This window comes from Gavia stellata, chromosome 17, assembly GCF_030936135.1.
Source record: "Gavia stellata isolate bGavSte3 chromosome 17, bGavSte3.hap2, whole genome shotgun sequence".
Lineage (NCBI taxonomy): Eukaryota > Metazoa > Chordata > Aves > Gaviiformes > Gaviidae > Gavia > Gavia stellata.
The window spans coordinates 21581490-21603636 of record NC_082610.1 but is presented as its reverse complement, the minus strand read 5'-3'; the positions used below and the strand labels follow the sequence as shown (position 1 = coordinate 21603636).

The 22147-nt window shown below is 37.2% G+C and overlaps 1 protein-coding gene across 3 annotated transcripts in view; it reads left to right on the top strand.

Annotated features, from left to right (window-relative positions):
• The first annotated feature begins 1038 nt into the window (after positions 1-1038).
• CPT1A (carnitine palmitoyltransferase 1A) overlaps positions 1039-22147 on the top strand; it is a 30476-nt gene continuing 9367 nt past the window's right edge. The window contains exons 1-15 of one of the 3 annotated variants that reach the window (XM_059825684.1): positions 1039-1179; positions 2335-2474; positions 2632-2634; positions 2878-3049; positions 6290-6391; positions 7088-7225; positions 8110-8187; positions 8855-8962; positions 9995-10082; positions 14274-14469; positions 15564-15752; positions 16809-16914; positions 18744-18860; positions 20214-20378; positions 21651-21785. In XM_059825684.1, coding sequence (XP_059681667.1) covers positions 1039-1179; positions 2335-2474; positions 2632-2634; positions 2878-3049; positions 6290-6391; positions 7088-7225; positions 8110-8187; positions 8855-8962; positions 9995-10082; positions 14274-14469; positions 15564-15752; positions 16809-16914; positions 18744-18860; positions 20214-20378; positions 21651-21785 — 1878 coding nt within the window. Of the gene's footprint in view, positions 1180-2334; positions 2475-2631; positions 2635-2877; positions 3050-6289; positions 6392-7087; positions 7226-8109; positions 8188-8854; positions 8963-9994; positions 10083-14273; positions 14470-15563; positions 15753-16808; positions 16915-18743; positions 18861-20213; positions 20379-21650; positions 21790-22147 lie in introns of all 3 variants that reach the window. The other 2 variants (XM_059825683.1, XM_059825685.1) reach the window with 2 other exon arrangements.

Here is a 22147-nt window from a genome sequence, read left to right as displayed (position 1 = left end):
CTGCAGATATCTATGTTCTGATTGTAAGTGCTCAAATTACATTGAATTAATGATGAGTAGGGGTGACTTCCAGGATATTTATGTAGAAATGCTGGTTACAGAAAGAAAGAAGCTATGAAGATGAGCTGATAAATAAGAGCATACAGTTCAGTTTGAATTTGCTCTATCCTCAGACAGAGTTGAGACATAAATATGTAAACAGAATTAGTTACATTTCTGTTTTAACTTACAGTGGTTTTTATTTGAGCCTGTTATGCCTGCCCATTATGATGGTCTTTTGTCTATATTGGCACCGTTGTTCATATTTCTTTGGGTAGTTAAACTGAGCTGCAGTTCAATTACATTTCCTCTTAATTTCAGGTTTGTTTATGTGAAGGCCATTTTTCTGACAGTTGTGATTTCATTTCCTCAGCTCTGCAAAGTTTTGATTTTTACACTTGCTTGCCCGTCAGAACTCAGAGCCACAGGGGCTATAGTGTTTTATTGCTGTGACTAATCAGCTTGAAATTAAGACAAGAAAAAAAAATTTCAGAGGAACATATGGCCATAAGCAGCTTTGTTTTGCTAGCTGAGGTGGAGGAAGACTTTAAACACCTTTTGTTTCAAAATGATGAAAAAAACATTTCCTGAATCTCCTTTATCATTACAGAGTGAGATGCAATGTACCTGCGACATGCTTTTTCTAAATATTATGGCTTTAATTTTCTGCTCTGAATTTTTACATATTGCATGTATGCATGATATTCAGCTTGCTGCAATCCTGCCAAAAGGCCTAAGTTACATGAGTGTTTTGCTTCCATTTTCAGCTGTTGTGGTTAGAAGAGCTACATTAATTCACATACTGGACGCTCAGACTGAAGTGCAAGCATAGCCTGTAAGGAAGAGGCAAGTACTGTATGTAAATTTGGCATACTTTGAAATATTTTCCAAAACTACTGTGTAGATGATATCTTGCTAGAAATGGACTAGCTCCTAGCTCCTCTGAACAAAAAGGAAATAATTTTTTAACTTTGCTTTTTGACAGAACTCTCTCTGAAAATGGCAGAAGCTCATCAAGCAGTAGCTTTTCAATTTACAGTAACTCCAGATGGGATTGACCTGCGAATGAGCCATGAGGCGCTCAGACAAATTTACCTCTCTGGTGTCCATTCATGGAAGAAAAAGTTCATCAGATTCAAGGTATTTTGAATTAGTACAGGCCACTAAACTTGAGGGTTATTTAATGTTTCATAGTTTTATTGAAGTTTTGTTTAGGCAATATTTTTTTTTTCCTTTATGGCAAATAAAGTTCCTTATCGTGAAAGACTTATGTGGGTCTTAGTTAAGACAAGGGCTACTGAGGAAGGTAGCACTGGGTGATGCTCTAAAAACTGAAAAGGGTACATCTTTTGGATTTGTTCTATGGAAGCAAGATGAAACAGATGTAGAAATTAACAACAGTTTTAATTTACTCCATTCTCTTTGTAATACATCATGTAATTATGTCATCTTTTAGCATAAGTCAGAAATATAACTAGTTGTGATTTTTAGTGTCATATCACTTAGAGGTACAAGGCTACACTCTTGATTTTATGTACTCTTTGCCAAAATGTAATTTTCAAATTAAGGAGAATGTTTGCTGCTATCAAAAAGTTACCTGAACATTTATCTTGTACAAGTTACGCTAAGTAGTAACGTTTCTGATGAGGTATTTGATATAGACTGTTGTGAATTTATTGTTTTGTTCATGGAAGCATAAATGGTAAGCATCTATTTTATTAGTAGCAAACTAGATAAGCTACAGGCCATCTTTATAATCTTTTTCAAAAAACATATTTTTAACAGTAGTCTTAATAATATCTTCTTATAAAGAATCTTGTTATAATAAAATCTTCTTACAAAAATCATTCTCCCTATGATAAGAACTGTTTAAATGATATAAAGAAACCTGATTCTGGTTTTCAGTGTCTTGTTCAGTAGAATATTTTTGCCATGTATTCATTTAGAAAGGCCTAACTCGGTGTAAGTGGGAATTATTGGGGGGTCATTTGTTCCAAAGTTGTTTGCTAATTTCAGTATTTTTAGTAAGACTTCCAGCATGATCAGTGTTTTCTACAAGAGAACTTAAAAGTTTCTTTAATTCTTGATATCATTGTGACAATTTTCTCTAGCAGTCAAACTTAACTCAGGAGTAGGGAATGGATTTAGTTAAGCGTACGTAAGAAAATGTTCGATAATCTTAACTTCTTGTTTAAAACTGAATGACTTAAATGTGTTGATTCTTGTTTCTTTCCATGGTGATATGAAGTCAACCACTTTGGTATGAAAAAATTATGTGAAGGCTTTTCTTTCCAGAATGGAATCATCACTGGCGTTTATCCTGCTAGCCCATCTAGCTGGCTTATTGTAGTTGTGGGTGTGATGTCAACAATGTATGCCAAAATTGATCCTTCTTTAGGAATAATAGCTAAAATCAACCGAACGCTTGATACCACGTAAGTAGACTGAAAAGTTACTGTTCCTTTAAAGGAAATCAGTTTTCTTTGTAGCTACTCTTAAAGCTAATCCTGTTAAAGTGTACCAGTTCTTGAACAGTATGTTTGTGACAGAGTAAGCCCAATAAGCAGATGTATGAGGGTATGAAATAGGTAGGTGGTTATACGAGTATTACTGCATTGTTTTCTGAGTATGTGGGAAGCGCATTTGGCAACTTCTGTGCCCTTTGATCTTGCTGCATGAGAGGGTGTTTGGAAAGGAGTTGATGAAAAAGGGCTAAAGAGGCATGAAGCTTGTGTAATGCCTGCTTGTAGTACCATTAGACTTAGGTTTGCAATATTAGGTTCCCTTTAGAACTTAAACTGACATTAACTGGCGCATGCTGGCTTTTGTTTTAAATAGTGGCTATATGTCAAACCAAACACAGAACATCGTGAGTGGAATGCTTTTTGGCACAGGGCTTTGGGTTGCCCTTATTGTCACAATGCGCTACTCTCTAAAAATGCTGCTTTCCTATCATGGCTGGATGTTCGCTGAACATGGCAAACTTTCTGCAGGCACCAAGTTTTGGATGGTAAGGATATATTGTCTTCCTGTTTCACCTTAATTTCTATCTGATCTGTATTCAAAGCCCTAAAAGAAAAATTGTGTAGGTTTTTCCTTGCTTGTGTTTTCTGTGTCATGAGACAGGAGGCTGTTAGGTAGTTATTTCTACTAATTACTGTCATCCTTCTGATGTTATAATTAAACTCTTCTGGGTGGCCTTGTAGAAGGAAGAGTAAACACTTCAAGAATAACTTCTTAATTTGCCAACGCCTTGGGACTGTGCGATTCAAATACCTACTTTTTCTCTATGTGCAAGTACAGCTTAAAGAACTTGGGCTGCAGCACCGAAGAATCTTGCCTTTGGTGCTACCAAAGTACTGCCCTAAAATCAAAGTGCTAGCCTAATTCTTTGTTGAAATGTTAGGATTTCTAGTCATGCATTCTAAAATTAATCTTATGCTTGACAAAAATAATATCGAATGTCCTTTCAGTTTAGTGGTATGCTTCCAAAATGAGTTGGAGGAAAAAGTGTAAGGTAGGTAGCTTGCTATGCAGTTTTTACATAAGGGTAAGATGAGAGTGATCTGGCTCCTGTTGATTATTGTGGTGCTTTGGAAAAGGATCCCTAAAGGATGTGATAGGTATAAAGCGAGGAAGTGTACATATAGGTGCTCCAAGAGATGGAGTGGGGTTTTGTTACTTGGACTCGGTTGTTTCAACTCACTTTTGCCAGTATTGTTGTAGGAATAACTTGAGTGCCCTACTACAATAAAATTAGTCTCTGCAGGCTCAGAAATTAACTGATGCGTGTTAGACTAAGAACATGTCACGATTTACTATGAAATGTGTTCAAGAACAGATATCCAGAATGGTAGGCTAAAATAGAATTTAATGTTCATGTGTTACAAACGAAATTTCTAATTGATAGTTTCTCCTGGAAGCGGTATCAGGAGCCTCATGACTCGAATTTGTACAGTACAGGCTCTGAATGGTAAGGCTTTCTGTCAATTGCTTGAAGCTGTAGCTGTCTCTGGGTTTTCAGCATGTCTTACCAGATAGATATTTTAAAGCTGTTAATAATGCCTTATCAGTCTTACAGAGTATGAACTGTAATGCTACTTACCATGCTTTGTTGCGTATTGTATTTATAAATTTGTCTATTATGTGTTGCATATGTATTTTGTGTATTATATATGTTTTAAAATACAGAACACTATAAAGGTGTATGCCCAGCAATGTTTCATCTATACTTAATATGAAGCTCTATTTTAATACCTTATTCTTTCTTTAGCTAGCCCCAACAAAAGAGAAGACGGGTTTCCCTAGTAAAACAGTACCAACTACCTTAGCTTTCTAAATTTTTATTATCCTTTTAATATTGTGTAATTTTCTGGAGGGGTTTCCCTTTTGGTGTGGTTTTTTTTCTTAGCTGTTTTTCATGCTGATTAACAGCTCGAAAAATGCTATTGTGAATATACTGTCTTCTGTTCAAATAGTCACGCAGATCAAAAACCTGAGCTCTGATTTCAGTCACAGTACCAAGCGATTTTTCAGGCTGGTTGGAAGTCTGTTGGCACTTTTAATGAAAACATTTCATCTTCTAAAGTCAAACTTCCTGCACCAGGATTAGGGGAAAAATCCAAGTATTAGTTGCAGTTTTAAATAAGTTAAATAATAATAATCGTCTGTGAAGAGATGCAACACATGCTAGCATGAGATTATTTGCTGTGTCTGCCTATGAAATCAGAGGTGTAATTAAGTACGCGTGTCTGTCGGATCATTTTAATGGTCTCAAACTGTTATAAATTCTCTACTGCAAGTTTACTTAAGAGGTAAATACTGTAAAATGTGTTTGCTGTTTTTGTCAGTTGAGCTGGTGCTTTCTGTCTGAAGATAATTCCAGCCTTTCCTGGCTTAAGAGTTCTGGAATAAAATTGTTTCCAAGTATGGAATTAGATTTTCTTATGAAAAGCTGAGCTTTTTTTTCTCACCTGGCTTCAAATTTATCTTGTCATGAAGCACAACTAGATTTCATTGGTCTGATCACTGTGGTGCATCCACGTACATCTGACAACTCTTTGATACAGATCCATTTGCAGGGAGGTCTTTGTTGCTGGCAATACTCTGCAATTCTTAATAGTTTTGTGCTGCCTAAAACTGCCTCCTCTAGCTGTGCTGACCAAGGAAATTGGGGCGGGGGATGGGGGTAGAAGGGAGAACTAGGTATCTAGTAGTGAAATGACATCCTCTGTTTTCTTCTGTCTTTAGTCTATTGGCCTATATACAATATACAGTATAGTATATTGGACCAAGATTGGACTTTGACAATAAAGGTTCCACTGGATTGTTGGTGTAATAGCTGACCTTACTTTCATGCTGAAATGGGGTGATAATGTCAAAATCCTTTCATGTGTAGCCTAGAAGTTACATGGTGTAGACTTTCAGCCTGGTGCATGTCACAGCTGAGAAGTACTCCTAGGCAGAAATGCTGCTTCTGTCTTCAGTCTCCCACGGAAAACAGGAGATGCTGTAATAACTGAAGCTAAGATGGGAACTGTCATCTCTGGCTTTTTTGTGTCATTGGGTTTTTTCTAACAAAAGCACTGAGTATAACACTGGCATGCTTGCACAATTTGGTATGTTCAAATCATGCAGTAGACTACCTGAGATAGACTCATGCTTGAAGAAGCTCCTTGTAACATCAGTACTATTACTGAAGTTGAGCTATAACTTTGGAAAATATTAAACCATGATTCCAAAGCATAACTATTAATTTTAAAGGTGGCTCTAATTATCTAGGATCCTTAGCTGAGTGACAGGCTTGATAATGATTCCTGTTTTGAAGCACAATATAGATATTTTTGTAGTATCTACTGTATAGTAAAAGATCAACTGGTAGACTTGCTTTTTTAGTCTTTACAGAGGGAAATGTATGAAGAAAAGAAGTGCTAAGTAACTGTCTGTATTTTCTGTTGAGATCAAGGTGTGCCATTCATAAACAACAGTATTGCCTAACGACCAGAAGATTGTCTGGGAAGTCAGGGATGACTATGGCCGTCTTTCTCTTCCACTGACATGTTGTTTAACCTTTAGGAAGTTAGTTTATGTCAGTGGCTTTTTTTCGTTGTGAAACAGTGATAAATATGATAGGCAAACTATAATTTACCAGTGAAAAAAACTGAGTTACATTACACTTTGTCACTCTGTCATTTTTCTTTTGTTGAACCTAATTATTTGAGGTGTATATTTTGTTTTTGTTTTTCTTCAGGCACTTGTAAAACTCTTCTCAGGACGTAAACCCATGTTATACAGTTTCCAGACATCTCTACCACGATTGCCAGTTCCAGCTGTTAAAGACACAGTCAATAGGGTGTGTACATTCATTAATTCACTTTCTTCAGTAACATTGAATCCATATTTAGATGCCCTTGTAGGGTTTTTTTGCCATGTCTTACGACTTGCATGGTGGTATTAATATGGTGTAATGGATTAAAACTTCAGTATGGAAATTAAAATAAAGGCTGTGACAAACCACTGAAACTGGTGACACTTGGAAGCTGGCGTAATTCATATTGGATGATGTGATGTCTGTTGATACAAGACTGTGCAACAAAGTGTGATTTCCAGGGCTTTTGAAACATCAGTTTTGTTATCTTCCACAGCTTGGACATATAAATGTGTGGTTTATGACACAAAACCTTATAGCAAAGTGTGAAGTAGAACAGTATGTCACAGAAACAGAATGTTTGATTTTTAGAGATGGAAAAAATATCACTGCCTGATACCAAAGCAGCAGTATGTCTTCCCCTTTTCAGTGGAAAATGTATCTTCAGAAAAGTAACCTCTTCCACTTGTGATTTGCTGCCAAATGTCTGGACAAAAAATCTCATTTTTGTAGTTTGCAGGCAGATGTTTAGAAGAGTGTATACTCTTATTTTAACGACATAGTATTTACAACTTTATGAATTGAGTCTGGATAATCTTTGTCTACTGTTCAAATGCTTTGTGTAGAAATGGCGAGAAGCTACGTATTAGTTACTGTATTGATTCTTTTCCTGTATTCTAGTATCTGGAGTCAGTTCGGCCACTTATGGATGATGAAGAGTTCAGAAGAATGGAGGGTCTTGCCAAAGATTTTGCATTTAATTTGGGACCAAGGCTTCAGTGGTATTTGAAGCTAAAATCCTGGTGGGCCACAAACTATGTGAGTAGATAAATAGGAGGCTCAGTCGTTCAAATGACATAACTGAATTTGTTCTCTGTTGCCTTTTTTGCCTTAACTTTCATTCTTTCTTAAATGTTAAAGAAGGCAGTTGAAAATGCCTAATATTTTTGTGAAGTGCATCAGAGACTACCTGATTTGCACAGAAATAATTTGTGTGATTTGGTAAACAGTGTGGTGAATGGAATTTGAAAGAATGAATCCTCATTTTGTGTTTGTTATTCTGGAGCAGGTGATTTAGCTTTGCTGTAATGATTACTTTTGAGGTCTGTTTATTTGCTTGTTAAGCTTGATAACTCAATAATGGGCCTGGCTACCCAGGTAGTTTAGAAGAGTGATTTAGGACAACTTTTTTACCTAGAGCAGCTAAAGGATATGAAAGAGAAATAAAGAACTGTAACAATAAGTTGTGGTTTGTTTTTTTTAAATTTTTTAGCAAAAAGAAGACCCAAACCCTAACATCATAGTGAGAACTGTAATATAATTCCTTCCTGATATATTACCTAATATCTAGCTGTACCCAGGAGCCTAAGCTGAGCTACAGTGTCCTGGCAAAGGCTGCAAAACATTCAGGAGATCTGATACATTTTAAATATTATCTGAAGATGATGGCTTCTTCAGAAGCTTATCAGAGAGCTACAGCTGAATTTAATTTAATTCTCTCATCCTCTTTTTTGCTGTTTTCCCTAAAGTTTAACACAAATTAGGGGGGTTCTGTTTGTGTTTTTTTCAAATAGGGGGACAAGCTAGCAGTTTCCTTCCTGCTTGTGTATGGAATGTTGTGTTGTGGAGTTGTTAACATAGAAGACACAAACTGTGGAAATGATGAGATTTTTTTACTGCTTTTGTTTTCCTTCCTGCTACAGGTTAGTGATTGGTGGGAAGAATATATCTACCTTAGAGGACGTGGACCAATTATGGTTAATAGTAACTATTTTGCAATGGTAGGTAAATACTATAAACACCTTATGTGTCAAAGAAACACTGTAAAATTTCTGCCAGGTATCTTATTTTGTGATATCCTTCTGTTTAGAAATCCATTGCCACTGAGTATGTGACCTTTGTTTTTCTTTCTTCTAGTATAAGCTGCAGCCAATGTCTTCAAATACAGTGCTATCTTACTAATAAACTTAGCACATCTGCCACTTAGGCAAATTCATGCAGTAATGACTTACACAGTTTTGTGCTTCCTGCAACAAGCAATCTTTCAAAAGCTCCGTGTAAAACTTCATGGGTAACACAGTTCAACAAGGTGTGTGCTCATTCGCAAATGTCTGTACAGGAAGTAAAATTGTAAAAGACCCTAAAATTAAAAGCAAAAAGAGGAAATATGGTAGTCTTGGATTCAGGTTTTAAGTAGCATTGTCCTTTCTACTGGGATGATTAACAGCTATCATGTATGTTTTAGGACTGATGCTGTTTAAGGAGATTGTGACTGTTGAAGAAATTTAAGTTTCAAGTCATAAACTCACCAGTGCACTTCATATGTTTTAAAGCCTTTTCTATATTGACCAGAATAAACTTTAAGAGTATGGATGAGAGGTACTATCAGTATTTTTTTTTAAATGTAGTCTGGTGATCATTAATTTAGGATTCTTATGTACTTTACAGGATTTCCTTTATTTATCTCCCACAACCCTGCAGGCAGCTAGAGCTGGTAATGTTATCCATGCTATCCTGCTCTATCGGAAAAAACTGGACAGACAAGAAATCAAGCCAGTATGTATTTCAGTTTAAAAGGCTTTTGATCATTTTCCAGCACAGTCTGTAAGAAGTTGATCAGTTTTCAGAATGGGGGAGGAATGTCTTATTGTCAGAACTACATGTAAGATGTAACTAAACTTGTGGTCCCCAAATGTCTTGGTTATCACTTGAATTGCACATGGGCAGAAACAACCAGCTATCAAAAATACGGGATTCTGTCATGCCAACTAATTGCAGTATTTAAAATTAATGTATGTATTTGTCCAAAAGACAAATAGAGGCTTGTACTTGCATATGTTAAGTTTTCCATATAACAGATGTTATTGGTATGTGCTAAGCATGTAACGGTACTTTTGAGCCACTGAAAAGTGTGGTATCATGTAGTATGAGCACAAGGGGTGCTTGGGACAAAGGAGTGGACTTTGAGGCCAAGAGTGGGCCAGTGGCAGCCTAAGTATAGATGATGATAAAATCCTGTGTTGCGTTAATTCCTAGGTAGCAAAGATAGGCAAGGTGAATCCCATTCTGAATCTCTGTTCTGTCCAGTGGCTGTGTGTTGTAGCGAACAAATATTGTGGAAACAATTAAGTAGTTTTGTTGAAGGTCATGGCAGGGATGTGATTAGTTGTCTGTAACTACAGATCTGATAAATGTGAACTCTTGTTCCTACACAGCCAGAAATAGCTTTAAAAGAAGTAGTTCAGGGGTAATGCATGCTGCATGTAGAAGTTTTGCATCCAGACCGGCCACTGAGAGCTCTCTGGATTTCAGAACCTAGCTAGCTTCAGTCACTCCTCCTGAAGGGTGAGCTTTTGGTAGGAGGGGGAAAAACCCAGCTACCACAGCTACTGGAATGTCAGTGGAATGTTCCACATGTACTTCAAGGAAAGACAATGAACGGGGGGGCGGGGGGGGGGGGGGAATCCTGAGTTGATGTATGCTAAATCTTACTGTTCTACAGCCTGTCTTTAGCCAGATCCTGCTTTTTCTTTCCTTTTTAATTTGCTGATTGTATATGCAAAATTTTAATATACATTTGCGGCACAGATTCTTCTGATGGGATCTACTGTTCCACTCTGCTCAGCTCAGTGGGAACGGATGTTTAATACCTCCCGTATCCCGGGAGAGGAATCAGGTAAGCAGGGCCAGCCAAGGAGAATAAACATCTTAATGGAATTCAGTTTTGGGGGTATTTTCTGCTAAAATCCTGTTTTTTCCAGATAAGAATCTGACAGACACAAGGACACACTAATACTGTGTTCCAATACTCAGGAGTAATAAATTGCTGTAGAGTGAATAGATGTTTTTCCTCCTAGGGTGATTTTGAAACTTCAGTGTTTTTTGTATCTTCCTTTACTTGAATTAAAAACTTCAAGAAACTGTTGTCTGCCCTGTGTTTTTAATTTATAAATAACCTTTACTTTTCTCCATTCTACTCTTTCAGGATCCTTTGATATCCATGTATTTATCTTCGTTAAAGTTGTGTTCTCTTATCTCAAGCATTTTAAAATCTTCTGCTTGCTTGGCTTTCCCTTTTTCCTTTCAGCTTATGATTCACAGCAACATCCCAATGTGTTCTTCTCAATATGAACATATGTTCAACACTAGTTGTTTACCTGGTTTAGAGGCAGGTACAGTCTTAGTCCTGTCAAGGTTTCCAACGCCACTGTTACCTTGACCTTTTGTATGCACTGTAAGACATCAGATAAGTGACATCACCTGTAATAAGGACTATGTCCAAAACTTTCTCAGTAACACATCAAGAAAATATATATACTCTGGGTTTTGTTAGTTCCTGCCCTGCAGGACTAACCCCCAGCAATGGTGTGATTATCCTAAGCTATGAGTAACTAAGTTTTCACATTTTAATGTTGAATAGAGGGGCGTACCTGTTGACTTACAGCAGGGTCGTTTTCACCTGAGTCTGTTCCTGCAACTTCTGCTTATTGTGGCAGACTACAGATATGTTTACCTGATCACAAGCAATCATGTTAGCTCACTCAAAGTAATTGTAGCTGTGAGTGACAGTTCATATACACTTTCTCACTGTAGGTGTACATGTGCTTTCATTGCATGCATTCATTAACACTGCCTGTAGACATAAAAGCATTCCACTTTAGTCAATAGCAAACCTTTGATAAATTGTTTGTTGTTGTATCTCAACATGAAAATACCTTTTTTTGATGGTCAATACATCATCCAAGATCTTGAGGCTGATCCTTTTCCATATAGTGTTCTTTTTCTAAAGGGAATGTATCCTTAAATGTTCATCATGGGTTTCTCCCCAAGGTAGCCTCCAAAGATCTCCATCAGCTTATCCTAATTTTTTTAGACTCAAGCTGGTTTTTATGATCTTAATGTTAAAGTGGCTTTTTTGTTGTTGGGTTTTTTTTCCTGAGTTTTGTCACTGTAAAAGGAGGCAGATTGCATCTAGAAATACTAATATTTGTAGTCAACAGGTAGAAGAAAATGTTGCTATCCATTTTCTCATCCTTTGAGAAGCAAACTAATAATTTCACAGCAGGAGACTGTTCCTGCTCCCAAAAAGCTTAAGCTATATCCAGGTTTCTCTGACCTGGTTATATGCTGAAGAGCCTCTTAGAACTGAGTTCACATGTTTATCCAACACTGCAACATTGTGGCAGCATCAGAATGAAATACAGCATTTGGCAGAGTTGTCCTGACAGTCGTGATCGCTGTGGAGGACAATCCCTAAGAATTTGGAATGCAAGGTGTTATTGTTAGTCTCCTCCATTGGGAATGTACATGTGGGCTGTCACTTGAAGATAGGATACATTTTTTTAACTTTCTTTGAGATCTGTAACTCACTCTTGTGCTACAAGCTGCCTTTGAGCGTGTTAGTCCCATTCAACTACGGAATAAAAAACACAGAGTTTCTAAACGGAGGGATGTGCCCACTCCTCCCTGCTGGAGGTCTGACGTTTGCTGTACTGTATGAAGTTGGATAAGGGGGGGAAGTGGCACTGGCTGGTGGATAAAGCAGTAGGTGTCTGTGTCAGATAAGGATTTTAGTCTCAGTTCTGCTGCTGGCCTTTGGTAGATTATTGGGGAATTATTTCCCAACTATGCCTCAGCTTCCTTTATCTGCAAAATGGAGAAAAACATATCCCTGATGTGATTACTCCCTGATCGTGAACTAGCAGCTTAAGTAGGCGAACATCTCTAATAAACAACTGTAGTGTATGAGCTATTGTTATTGAGAATACTTCAAGTACTTAGAGTGCTACCCTTGCCTCTTCCCTGTCCTCAATAAAATAAAAGGTATGAACTGCTTGCATCTAGCTTTGGATTTGGTGTTCTCTTAGTCTGAAATGAGTTTTGCACAAAAGTGTCGAAGTTGCCTATTCTAACTATAACACCTGATTAAAAAACATCCCGTGTATCTTAATGGTCCTCCTCAGTTTCTCCTGCTTAAAGTCTTTCAAATTAAAGTACAGTCATCATCATAAAATTACCTTATTTCCCTCCTAAGCACTTCACATTTCCTATTTTACTTTTTCAGTTTTTCATTGTTTCTATTTTCTAAAGGAAAAGCAACTTTTGTCATTCTGTATGTAGATAAGTGAGTTATAAAGACATTTTTCCCAGATTCTCATGAGTAGCTTAATTTCTTGCCCCTGATTTCAATTATAACTATTTTATGTATGTTACAGTTCATAAAGGAGCAGCATATTTAAAAACCAAAAAATTCTGTGACATGTCTTCATGTTAATTGATGGTAAAATCTTAATGAACGTTGTATCCTGTCACTTGAGCCGTGGTTCAGTCTTCATGTCTTCTAACAAAACACACTATGGAGTGAAGCACTTCTTTTAAACAGGGAAGAGCCTTTCTGTCTTTCCATTTCCATTTTTTTAATAGGAAACCCATGCAGCACGTTACATGCATCTTCGGATGTACATAAATGACTTCTTGGACTGGCAAGAAAGAGGAAAGGATTTATTTTTTGTATTAGAACAAATCTGTACTCCACGTGCATAAGTCTGTATTTAGGCCCATAAAAGTAAGGTGGCTGAAAGGTAACTGCCAGGGCTCAACAACTGTTGTGATGTCAGTCATTGATGTAGATGACTAATGATCTCACTTTTGCTTTTTGCACTGAAGAGGTGGTTTTTTTTGTTATGGCCACATCCTCCTATACGTGAGACAAATACTCAGGGCATCCTGGCTTAGGTTGGGATTATAGAAAAAGTTACCTCACTAGCTGATTGCTTTGCTGCTTCTTTTCCCCCTTAGCAGGGTTTCTCCTTAATTCACAGCCCGTTGTATTAATGTACTTGACAGTTGGAGTGAGGCTTCTGCTAATCCTAGCACTTTTAACACAGGCATCCTGTCTTTGGCAGAAATGCAAAGTGGATAGCCAAAGGCACGATTAGCATAAAACTGCTTCTGATCAGCAGATGGAGCGTACCTACCAAACCGTTATGGGTAGCTGGCAACACCTGAAATACAGAACTCTTTCCTCATACAGTGTTTCTCAGATCTATCAGAATCTTGACTTTTAGGCTTGGCCCTCATTTTTGATGTCATTTTTCTTCACCATCTCAGTAATGGGTCTTTTCAGATTCCTGTGAATATAACAGTTCTTTGGGATAGTGAAGGAATTCAATTAACAGTTTTCATCAATTGAGGGCTTTTCCTGGCTGCTGTAGAAACCTTCATTTGTGGTTTGATACAATGCCTTCATGACTAAGTTCAGACTTATCTCAAGTAAGCCATATAAAGTGAGGAATTAAGCCAATAAAGTGAGGAAAAATTTGTGGCCTAGGTTTCTGTTTCACTGACTTCCCATAACACTACACTTCTTGGCCATAGACTGAGTATTCACTCTGCATCTGCCAGGATAAATGTGAACAAAAGCTTATGGTACCGAATTTGGGCTCTCTTAAGGGTCCCCAGAGATTGTACCGCGAGTTGTTTAGCGCTTGAATGCAGATGATTTAACAGTACCTTTCTTCAGCCTCATCTGGTGTGTTCTTTTGCTGACTGCTTAATCAGACTACACTGCTAGTGCTCGCTTTTCAGATACAGAAATACAAATTTAGTTGCTTAATATTGGCCTCCAGTGTGGAAACTGGTGGTGCTATATATGCAAATGATTATCAAATCTGGGTATTTGTTTCATGCAGGAATCTTTGTGCTGAAATGATATGGAGGAGTGGCTTGTTCCACACTATTTATTACTCTGTTAAAATAAATCAGCTGTGGCAAACTAGTAGTGCATGCAGTAGGCATTTGATGTTATTTAGTGCCTTGGTGTTTTGAGACTTCAGCTTTGTTTTCACGTAAGTGATTGCAATTCTAGATACTCTCCAGCATGTGAAAGACAGCAAACACATTGTTGTGTATCATAAGGGCCGTTACTTCAAAGTGTGGCTGTACCATGACGGTAGACTATTGAAACCCCGAGAAATTGAACAGCAGATGCAAAGAATTCTTGATGATGATTCAGAGCCTCAGGCTGGTGAAGAGAAACTAGCAGCTCTTACTGCAGGAGATAGGTATGGTGGTTATTATTTTTTAAATTAATTTTAATTTTTAGAAATAGCTGCATAACATACTAATTGAATGTTGGTTTTGGAATTTTAAAATAGTCTGCAGTCAGTTAATTGTACCTTGATCACCGATGTTGTATTTTGCTAACGTGTAACAGCTCTTCAGTCATTTGTAACTAAATGGAGTTAATGTAATTTTGCAGTGGCAACCCTGTATTACAGGTTACCTGTGCTTAGCTGGAGAAGTTTGGTTTAATTGTGGTGATCATAAGAATGGTAATTGGAAGCTTTACAGTATTACACATCTTGAACTACTTGAGCTTTATACCTACTCTGGGGTTCACTGGCATTTTAAAGAATATCTTAAAAATTAAGATTGAGAATGTGAATTCAGTAACTGTTACTCCATATTCATGACTTGCACCTACAAAATAAAGCAGTATGTACTGAGTTGGTTCTAGGTGCAAAATCGTTGAATTCAATTAAATTGTGACAAACTTAGTTCAATCTGTCTAGTAGTTTCTGGACAAGGGAGAGAAAGACCTGTGGATTTTAATGTATTTTCTTACTAGGAGTCCTTCCTTTTCCTCACCTTCTGCTTTAAAAAAAACGAAATATTTTTTCATTGCGAAAACCACATAAAATTATAAATAAACATGGCACCATACAGAAATTACATTGTTCAGGACTTCATTAACTTCATATCTGTTTCAGGCATTTATCATGGAACTTTTTATTGACAAATGTCCAGACTTAGATTTAGGTATTTAAAAAAGGATATTAATATCTGTTGATTGTTTTCATTATTATTAGAATTTTCTTCTACCATAGATGATCTATTCTATATGTATTGCATACCACAGAAATGTTGGATTTCTGACGTTTAAGTTCTCACATGTGTGATGACATATTAAATTGGTTCCTAGGATTACATTGTACGTGTATTTCCAGAACTTTTTAGTGCTGATATAGTTTACGTGCAATGAAAGTAGTTGCTTAAAATTTGATAAAAGTAGGAGCAATGTCTCATAGTGATCTTAAGGGTGATAAAACACTGACAAATTCATGTAATCTGTCTATAAACCAAATTCTTTTTGCAGAGTACCATGGGCTAAAGCTCGACAGGCTTATTTCAGTCATGGAAAAAACAAACAGTCCTTAGATGCTGTGGAAAAAGCAGCATTTTTTGTGACACTGGATGACATCGAGCAAGGGTACAGGGAAGAAGATCCAGTGAGGTCACTGGATGTATATGCAAAATCCTTAATACATGGCAGATGTTATGACAGGTATGGTATTGACTCTGTGGAAAATGCCTTCTCTTTTTTAGAATTTCACTAATTCACATGGCTAATGCATACAAATTAGTGACTTGTAAGCTGATAAATTTCATAGAATCACAGAATGGTTTGGGTTGTAAGGGACCGTCAAAGACCATCTAGTCCACCCCCCTATGTCATAGGCAGAGACCCTTTTCACTGCATCAGATTGCTCAAAGCCCTGTCCAACATGACTTTGAACACTTCCAATGATGGGACATCCACAACTTCTTTGGGCAACCTGTTCATCGTTTTTGAAAAACAAAAAAAAAAAGTTCTCCCTTATTACAAACCTAACCCTACCCTCTTTCAGTTTATAACTGTTGCCCCTTGTCCTGTCACTGCAGGCTGTGGTACAAAGTCTTTCTCATTCTTTCTTACAAGCCCTCTTTATATATTGAAAGGCCACAAGAAGGTGTCCCAGAGCCTTCTCTTCTCCAGACTGAACAACCCCCAACTCTCAGCTTTTCTTCATGGGAGAGGTGTTCCAGCCCTCTGACCATTTTCATGGCCCTCCTCTGGACCCGCTCTAACAGGTCTATGTCTTTCTTGTACTGGGGACCCCAGAGCTGGATGCAGTATTGTAGGTGGGGTCTCACGAGTGCAGTGCAAAGGTGAGAATCGCCTCCTCTCGACCTGCCAGCCACGCTGCTTCTTAGCCGGTCATATCCTGGGCTGCATTTCTGGGCTGCGAGTGCGCATTGCCGGCTCATGTCCAATTTTTCATCCACCAGTACCCCAAGTCCTTCTCTGCTGCTCAATCCGTTCATCCCCCAGTCTATTGATACTGGGGATTGCCCTGACCCAGGTGCAGGACCTTGCGCTTGGCCTTGTTGAACTTCATGAGGTTCAAATTTATGTCTATTTATTTAAATAAACTATTATTAAAAAAAAAAAGCCAAGAACTAGTGCATTTGAATGTGAATTTTTGAGAGAGATGAAGTTACAGTGTAAAAATGCTTTTGAAATGTACAAAACCATAGGGAAATGTACAAAACCATAAGGAAATCTTAATTTCTTTTGTAGGTGGTTTGATAAAACATTCACTCTGATAGTATTCAAAAATGGCAGAACGGGTCTGAATGCAGAGCACTCTTGGGCAGATGCTCCTATTGTTGGACACCTGTGGGAGGTAGGTGTTTAGTACAAAAAGTTAATGCAGAAGATAATGTGATATGGTCCATGCAACAGCCCTGAAGATCAGCAGTTACTTTCAATACTTTGCATTCATATTGCTGATGAGTGATTTTGGGCCTTTGTCTACAACAACTGTAGAATTTAAAAAAACCCACTTGCTAAAAAGAAAAGGTTGCTGTCCTTTAACTTAAAAGTCTTTATTGCATTTTAATGAGCATAGGTGTCTTCATAGAAAAGTGATACAGCTCCCCATCTAACTTGTTTATAATATTCTGTATGATATTCTAAATCAATAGTTGTCTCTGATATGGCATTGTATTTTACGTATATACATGTTCCTGAAGCACTTAAGCTTTCTTGTGCTATAAAACTCCTACATTTACTTTCAAAATGTAAAGGAAGTGGTACAGAGTTTAACTTTTCCTATAAGCCATTGTTTGATGAGCTGCAGATTGATACGCTGCTTAAATTGTCTCTGGTATTTATTTGCAATGAATGGAATAAATGCAGTTTTTGTCAGGTTTGTTCATCATAAGCTTAGTTTATTACTTGAAATCCTATTTGATTTTTTTCTTTTTGAAGCTTAAACCCATGAACAGTTATATGACTCAATCACTCAAAACTATTTCATAAACATCAGCTAATTCTGATTTCATTATGTTTGTGCAAAGGGGTCTCAGGTCTGGTGCCCCAAGTAATTTCCTGATTTTATTATATGAGCGTTTCCATGTGTGTAGGAACAAAAAATCCTCGTTGCATTCTCTAAGCAGGGAAGAAAGAAGACCAAACTGATGTGAGATTGACTTGACAGTGCAGTTAAGACTAGCACAATGGAAAAGAGTTACTTTGTTTTCTTTTAATGAATAATGTTATATGCTTTAGTTCATATCTCTGTACTTAGGATTACTTGGTTCATTCTCTGCTAAGAATTAAGATGACTAAAATAAACTAAGTAGGATTTTCTTGCCTAAAAAGTTATGTTGTTAGCTCTTTATAGATTTTCTATTTTTAGAATAGAATGGATTAAGCTTTATTTCATAATTGGCATGTTCTGACCATTAAGCAAGAAAATCAAATTAAAAAAAGAGATTAGAAATAGAGATGTAGAACATGCAATAGATTTTTGTCAAGCTTTTTCTTATTGAGCAGATTCAAATCTATTGCTAATTCTGGTGGGTGTGGTTTTTTTTGTTTTGGGGTTTTTTTTACATTAGGGTGGTTGTTTGAAATCTTGTAAGACAGAGCCTTTTTTGTCTGTTGTTCAAGTTGTATTGTTCATCTTGGAAACATTCTCCTTCCCCACACAAGAACTCTAGTGCCCATATAAAACAAACTGCAATTTTGAGGGGGATGCAAATCTTAAAAATGATTAAATTCTTGCAGGCATATGCACTTACTCTGAAATAAACTGTTTCTTGATGAACAAGTTTTGAGAGATAACAAACTTACAGAAATTCTCTAGAATCTAAATTGAACAAATTGAAATATGAGACTGACATTTTTTTACTACTAGTAAGTTTGAGGTGGGTTTTTAATTGAAATATTTTGATTAATTCAGTAGCATCTAACTAAATGCACCACTGTAATTGAATAGGTGTTTGTGCATATCTGGTATTCTTCCCACTTGGAACACAAGTAAAAATGCTTTAAAATAAGAGGTAAAACAGAGGGCTTCACTTGCAGCTCTTTTCAGTATTTGGAAATGGATTGTATATTGTATTTTACTATGCACTGAAAATGGGTTATATTGATTTCACAATGAAATGCTAATTCCACAGCAATATGAGGTGTGTTGCAATTCTGAAGAAGTATCGTTCTTTGCAGAATGTAATGGCAACTGAGTATCTTGAACTGGGCTATTCAGAAGATGGGCATTGCAAAGGAGATACCAATCAAAATATTCCTATTCCTACCAAACTGCAGTGGGAAATTCCAGAAGAAGTAAGTACAGAACACCTAGTGGTTTGAATCACAGAATCATTAAGGTTGGAGAAGACCTGTAAGATCATCAAGTCCAACCGTCAACCCAACACCACCACGCCCACTCAACCATGTCCCAAATTGCCATGTCCACACATTCCTTGAACACCTCCAGGGATGGTGACTCCACCACCTCCCTGGGCAGCCTGTTCCAGTGTTTCACCACTCTCTCTGTAAAGAAATTTTTGCTAATATCCAGCCTAAACCTCCCCTGGCGCAACTTGAGGTCATTTCCTCTTGTCCTGTCGCTAGTCACTTGGGAGAAGAGACCAGCACCCACCTCTCTGCAACCCCCTTTCAGGTAATTGTAGAGAGTGAGAAGGTCTCCCCTCGGTCTCCTTTTCTCCAGACTGAACAACCCCAGTTCCCTCAGCCACTCCTCATCAGACTTTTGCTCCAGATCTCTCACCAGCTTCGTTGCCCTTCTCTGGACACGCTAAGAGAAACACTTGAGAAAGAAGCTCCTCTTTTTCTGAGCAGTCAAATCATTTAAGTAATTACTGTTAACACTATAAATCAGCTTTAAATTCCTTTGAGTCCTGTAAGATGTGCATTTCATGGGTGGACATTACTCAGTTTACTTAAAATATTCCAGGAGTTTTTAGCATCACTCTTTAAAAATTCTGGCTGGGAAATGCCAACTTTTTCCTAGAAACTTTCTTGGTTGGCAACATGTCAAAAATAAATCGCCACCTATTTAAAATAGTAACTGTATTAAAATGAAGTTTAAGTTGCTGAGATTTCATTACTATTGTCACAACAAATGCTCTTGTGTAATAGTTCCTTGAGATTAGCTGTCTTTTTTGTGTTCAAAATTCTGTATACATGTCTAATAAGGTTTGATTATTTATTTTTTTTGCCTGAGTTCAAGACAAACTGCCATCACCTATTTGGATTTTAATTTTGAACAAAAAGGTAATAGATTGGTGATATGTTTAATTAAGCATGTATGGCAGATTGGAAGCCACACAACTATTGCCATTGTATCTCAGTGGCTCGTTCTTTTATGTTCTAGTGATCTGAGCAGTCTTAATGCTGGTTGTTTTTTAAAGTGTAATTTTTGGCCTCCAGATGTGCATTGGCTTAAAACTTATTTTTTATTAGCTTTTGGAATTTTAACTTTCTGGCAAAGATAGCTTCCCTTTCTGCAAAGGGACATTATTTAGATAATGATGTTCCTGGCATGCATAAAGCAGCATTTGTTATTTGTCAATTAAAAATACTTGCACATTTTCAACAGTTCTCTCAAATGCCATTGAATGCATGCATACACACATATGTGCATATGGTTATTTATTTGTTTGTTTGTTTTAGTGTCAAGAAGTGATTGAGAGGTCTCTGAGCACTGCTGTAGCTCTGGCAGATGATGTGGACTTCCATTCATTTTCCTTTGATGCTTTTGGGAAGGGACTAATAAAGAAAGCAAAAACCAGCCCTGATGCCTTTGTGCAACTTGCCCTGCAGCTTGCTCACTATCGGGTAAGAAGAACAGACTGTTTCTGGCTTATAGAATCTCATTAAATTGGGTATAGTGTGTTTGTGATTAAAACATGTGACTGTGTAAAGTACTTTAGGGTAATCTTGCACTGCTTGTGCAAGGTTATTAAAGACATGCAATGAAAATTGGTATAAACCCTAAACAGATTACTAGCTGGAAATTGTCCAAAGTTTGGCATATTGACACTCGTGCAAATGTTTCTCTTCTGCTTAGCTGCTCTATCCGTAGGCATTTTGGACTTGAAAGAAGTAGGTATGGAACTTCTAGTAGCTGTGTTTATAATCTAAGCACTGTTAAATTTATCTTTTAGTTTGGAGTCACCCTTAATTCAGTAGCCACGGACACTCCCTAACAGGATTAACAGAAATGCCTGCCTGTGTTCCTGTGTTTTCTTCTGTTAGTTCACCTTTTCTGTAACATGTTTTTAGAAAACACCAGTATAGCAACATGCATGTTTTTCATTTTGCTTTCTAGTTGTCACTGAGATGCTGTTCTACCTTTTTTTCTTTGAAGTAATTCCAAACACTTTTTCAAAGCATCCAGATTTCCTAGCTGCTACCACCACTTACAGTCTTTCTTACCATTGGTTAGGCTAGCTACATAGCAAATAGTTTGATTACTCACCCACCTCTTTTATTTTGAACACCCATCCTCTTAACTTAAAACTGAACAGACTTTCACGATCTGTTCTGATGTATGTTTTAGACAGGTAGAGTTGCTGACATGTGTTAGATAAACTTCTATCATTTGGCAGCTTTCAATCTACAGGAAATGCGGAAGCCACACTTCCTGGATTTTGCAGACTGTTTTCAGTTCTCACGTTCTTGAAAATCCACACACTGGCATGTGTCTCTGTGCTATTAAACTTTTAATTGAAAATACTTTTAAAGATGTTACAGTTTTCTTGATTACTTACCACAGTTGTGTTAATTAGGAAGCCACTGAACTTTCAAATAGGTTTTTGATAGCCTTTAAATCAGCTTCTATTATAAACTAAAGACGACTGACTATAAAACACAGGGTAGTCCTTGCTAGTTTGGTTGTTCTACTAGCATTTCTCAAATCCTGCTACTAACCTTATTTTTGCCTTTATTATCTTTAGGTAAGACTGCTAATGGTGGGCTAGTAAAAACTCAACATTGAGTTTAATTTGTGGAGTGATTCATATCCTGTGTGCTTACCTTGAACTGTTGATTAAGAAAGAGGGGCTAAGTCTGGCTAAACCTTTAATTTCTTATTTTTCTCTTTTCAAGGACATGGGAAAATTTTCTTTAACGTATGAAGCCTCTATGACACGCTTGTTCAGAGAAGGCAGGACCGAAACTGTTCGTTCATGTACTGTTGAATCATGTAATTTTGTTCGAGTCATGGAAGACCCAACTGAAAGTGTAAGTTTACAGTGTTGTTGCCTTATACAATCCATAAGGCACATGAGTTATCACTGAATAGCCGTATAAGTTCCCAAATAGTTTTTAAACACTTAGAGTGATGCCTTTGTTTTTTAGGAAGGAAGTGCAGCATAAGGTAATTGTCCACATTTTTCTGTCAATACAGCAGAAACTCAAGGCTATACTGGAAGAGAATGGCACTAACATAGCCAAATATGCCATTTTTTACAGTTACTGAACTCCAGAAAACTGAGATGACTTGTGAAACTTTTGTGACTTGTAAAATTCAAACATAGATTTGTAAAAAAAGTAATCTCATACCAGTTGGGCTTTCCTTTCTGATAGGGAAGCGAGTATTATTC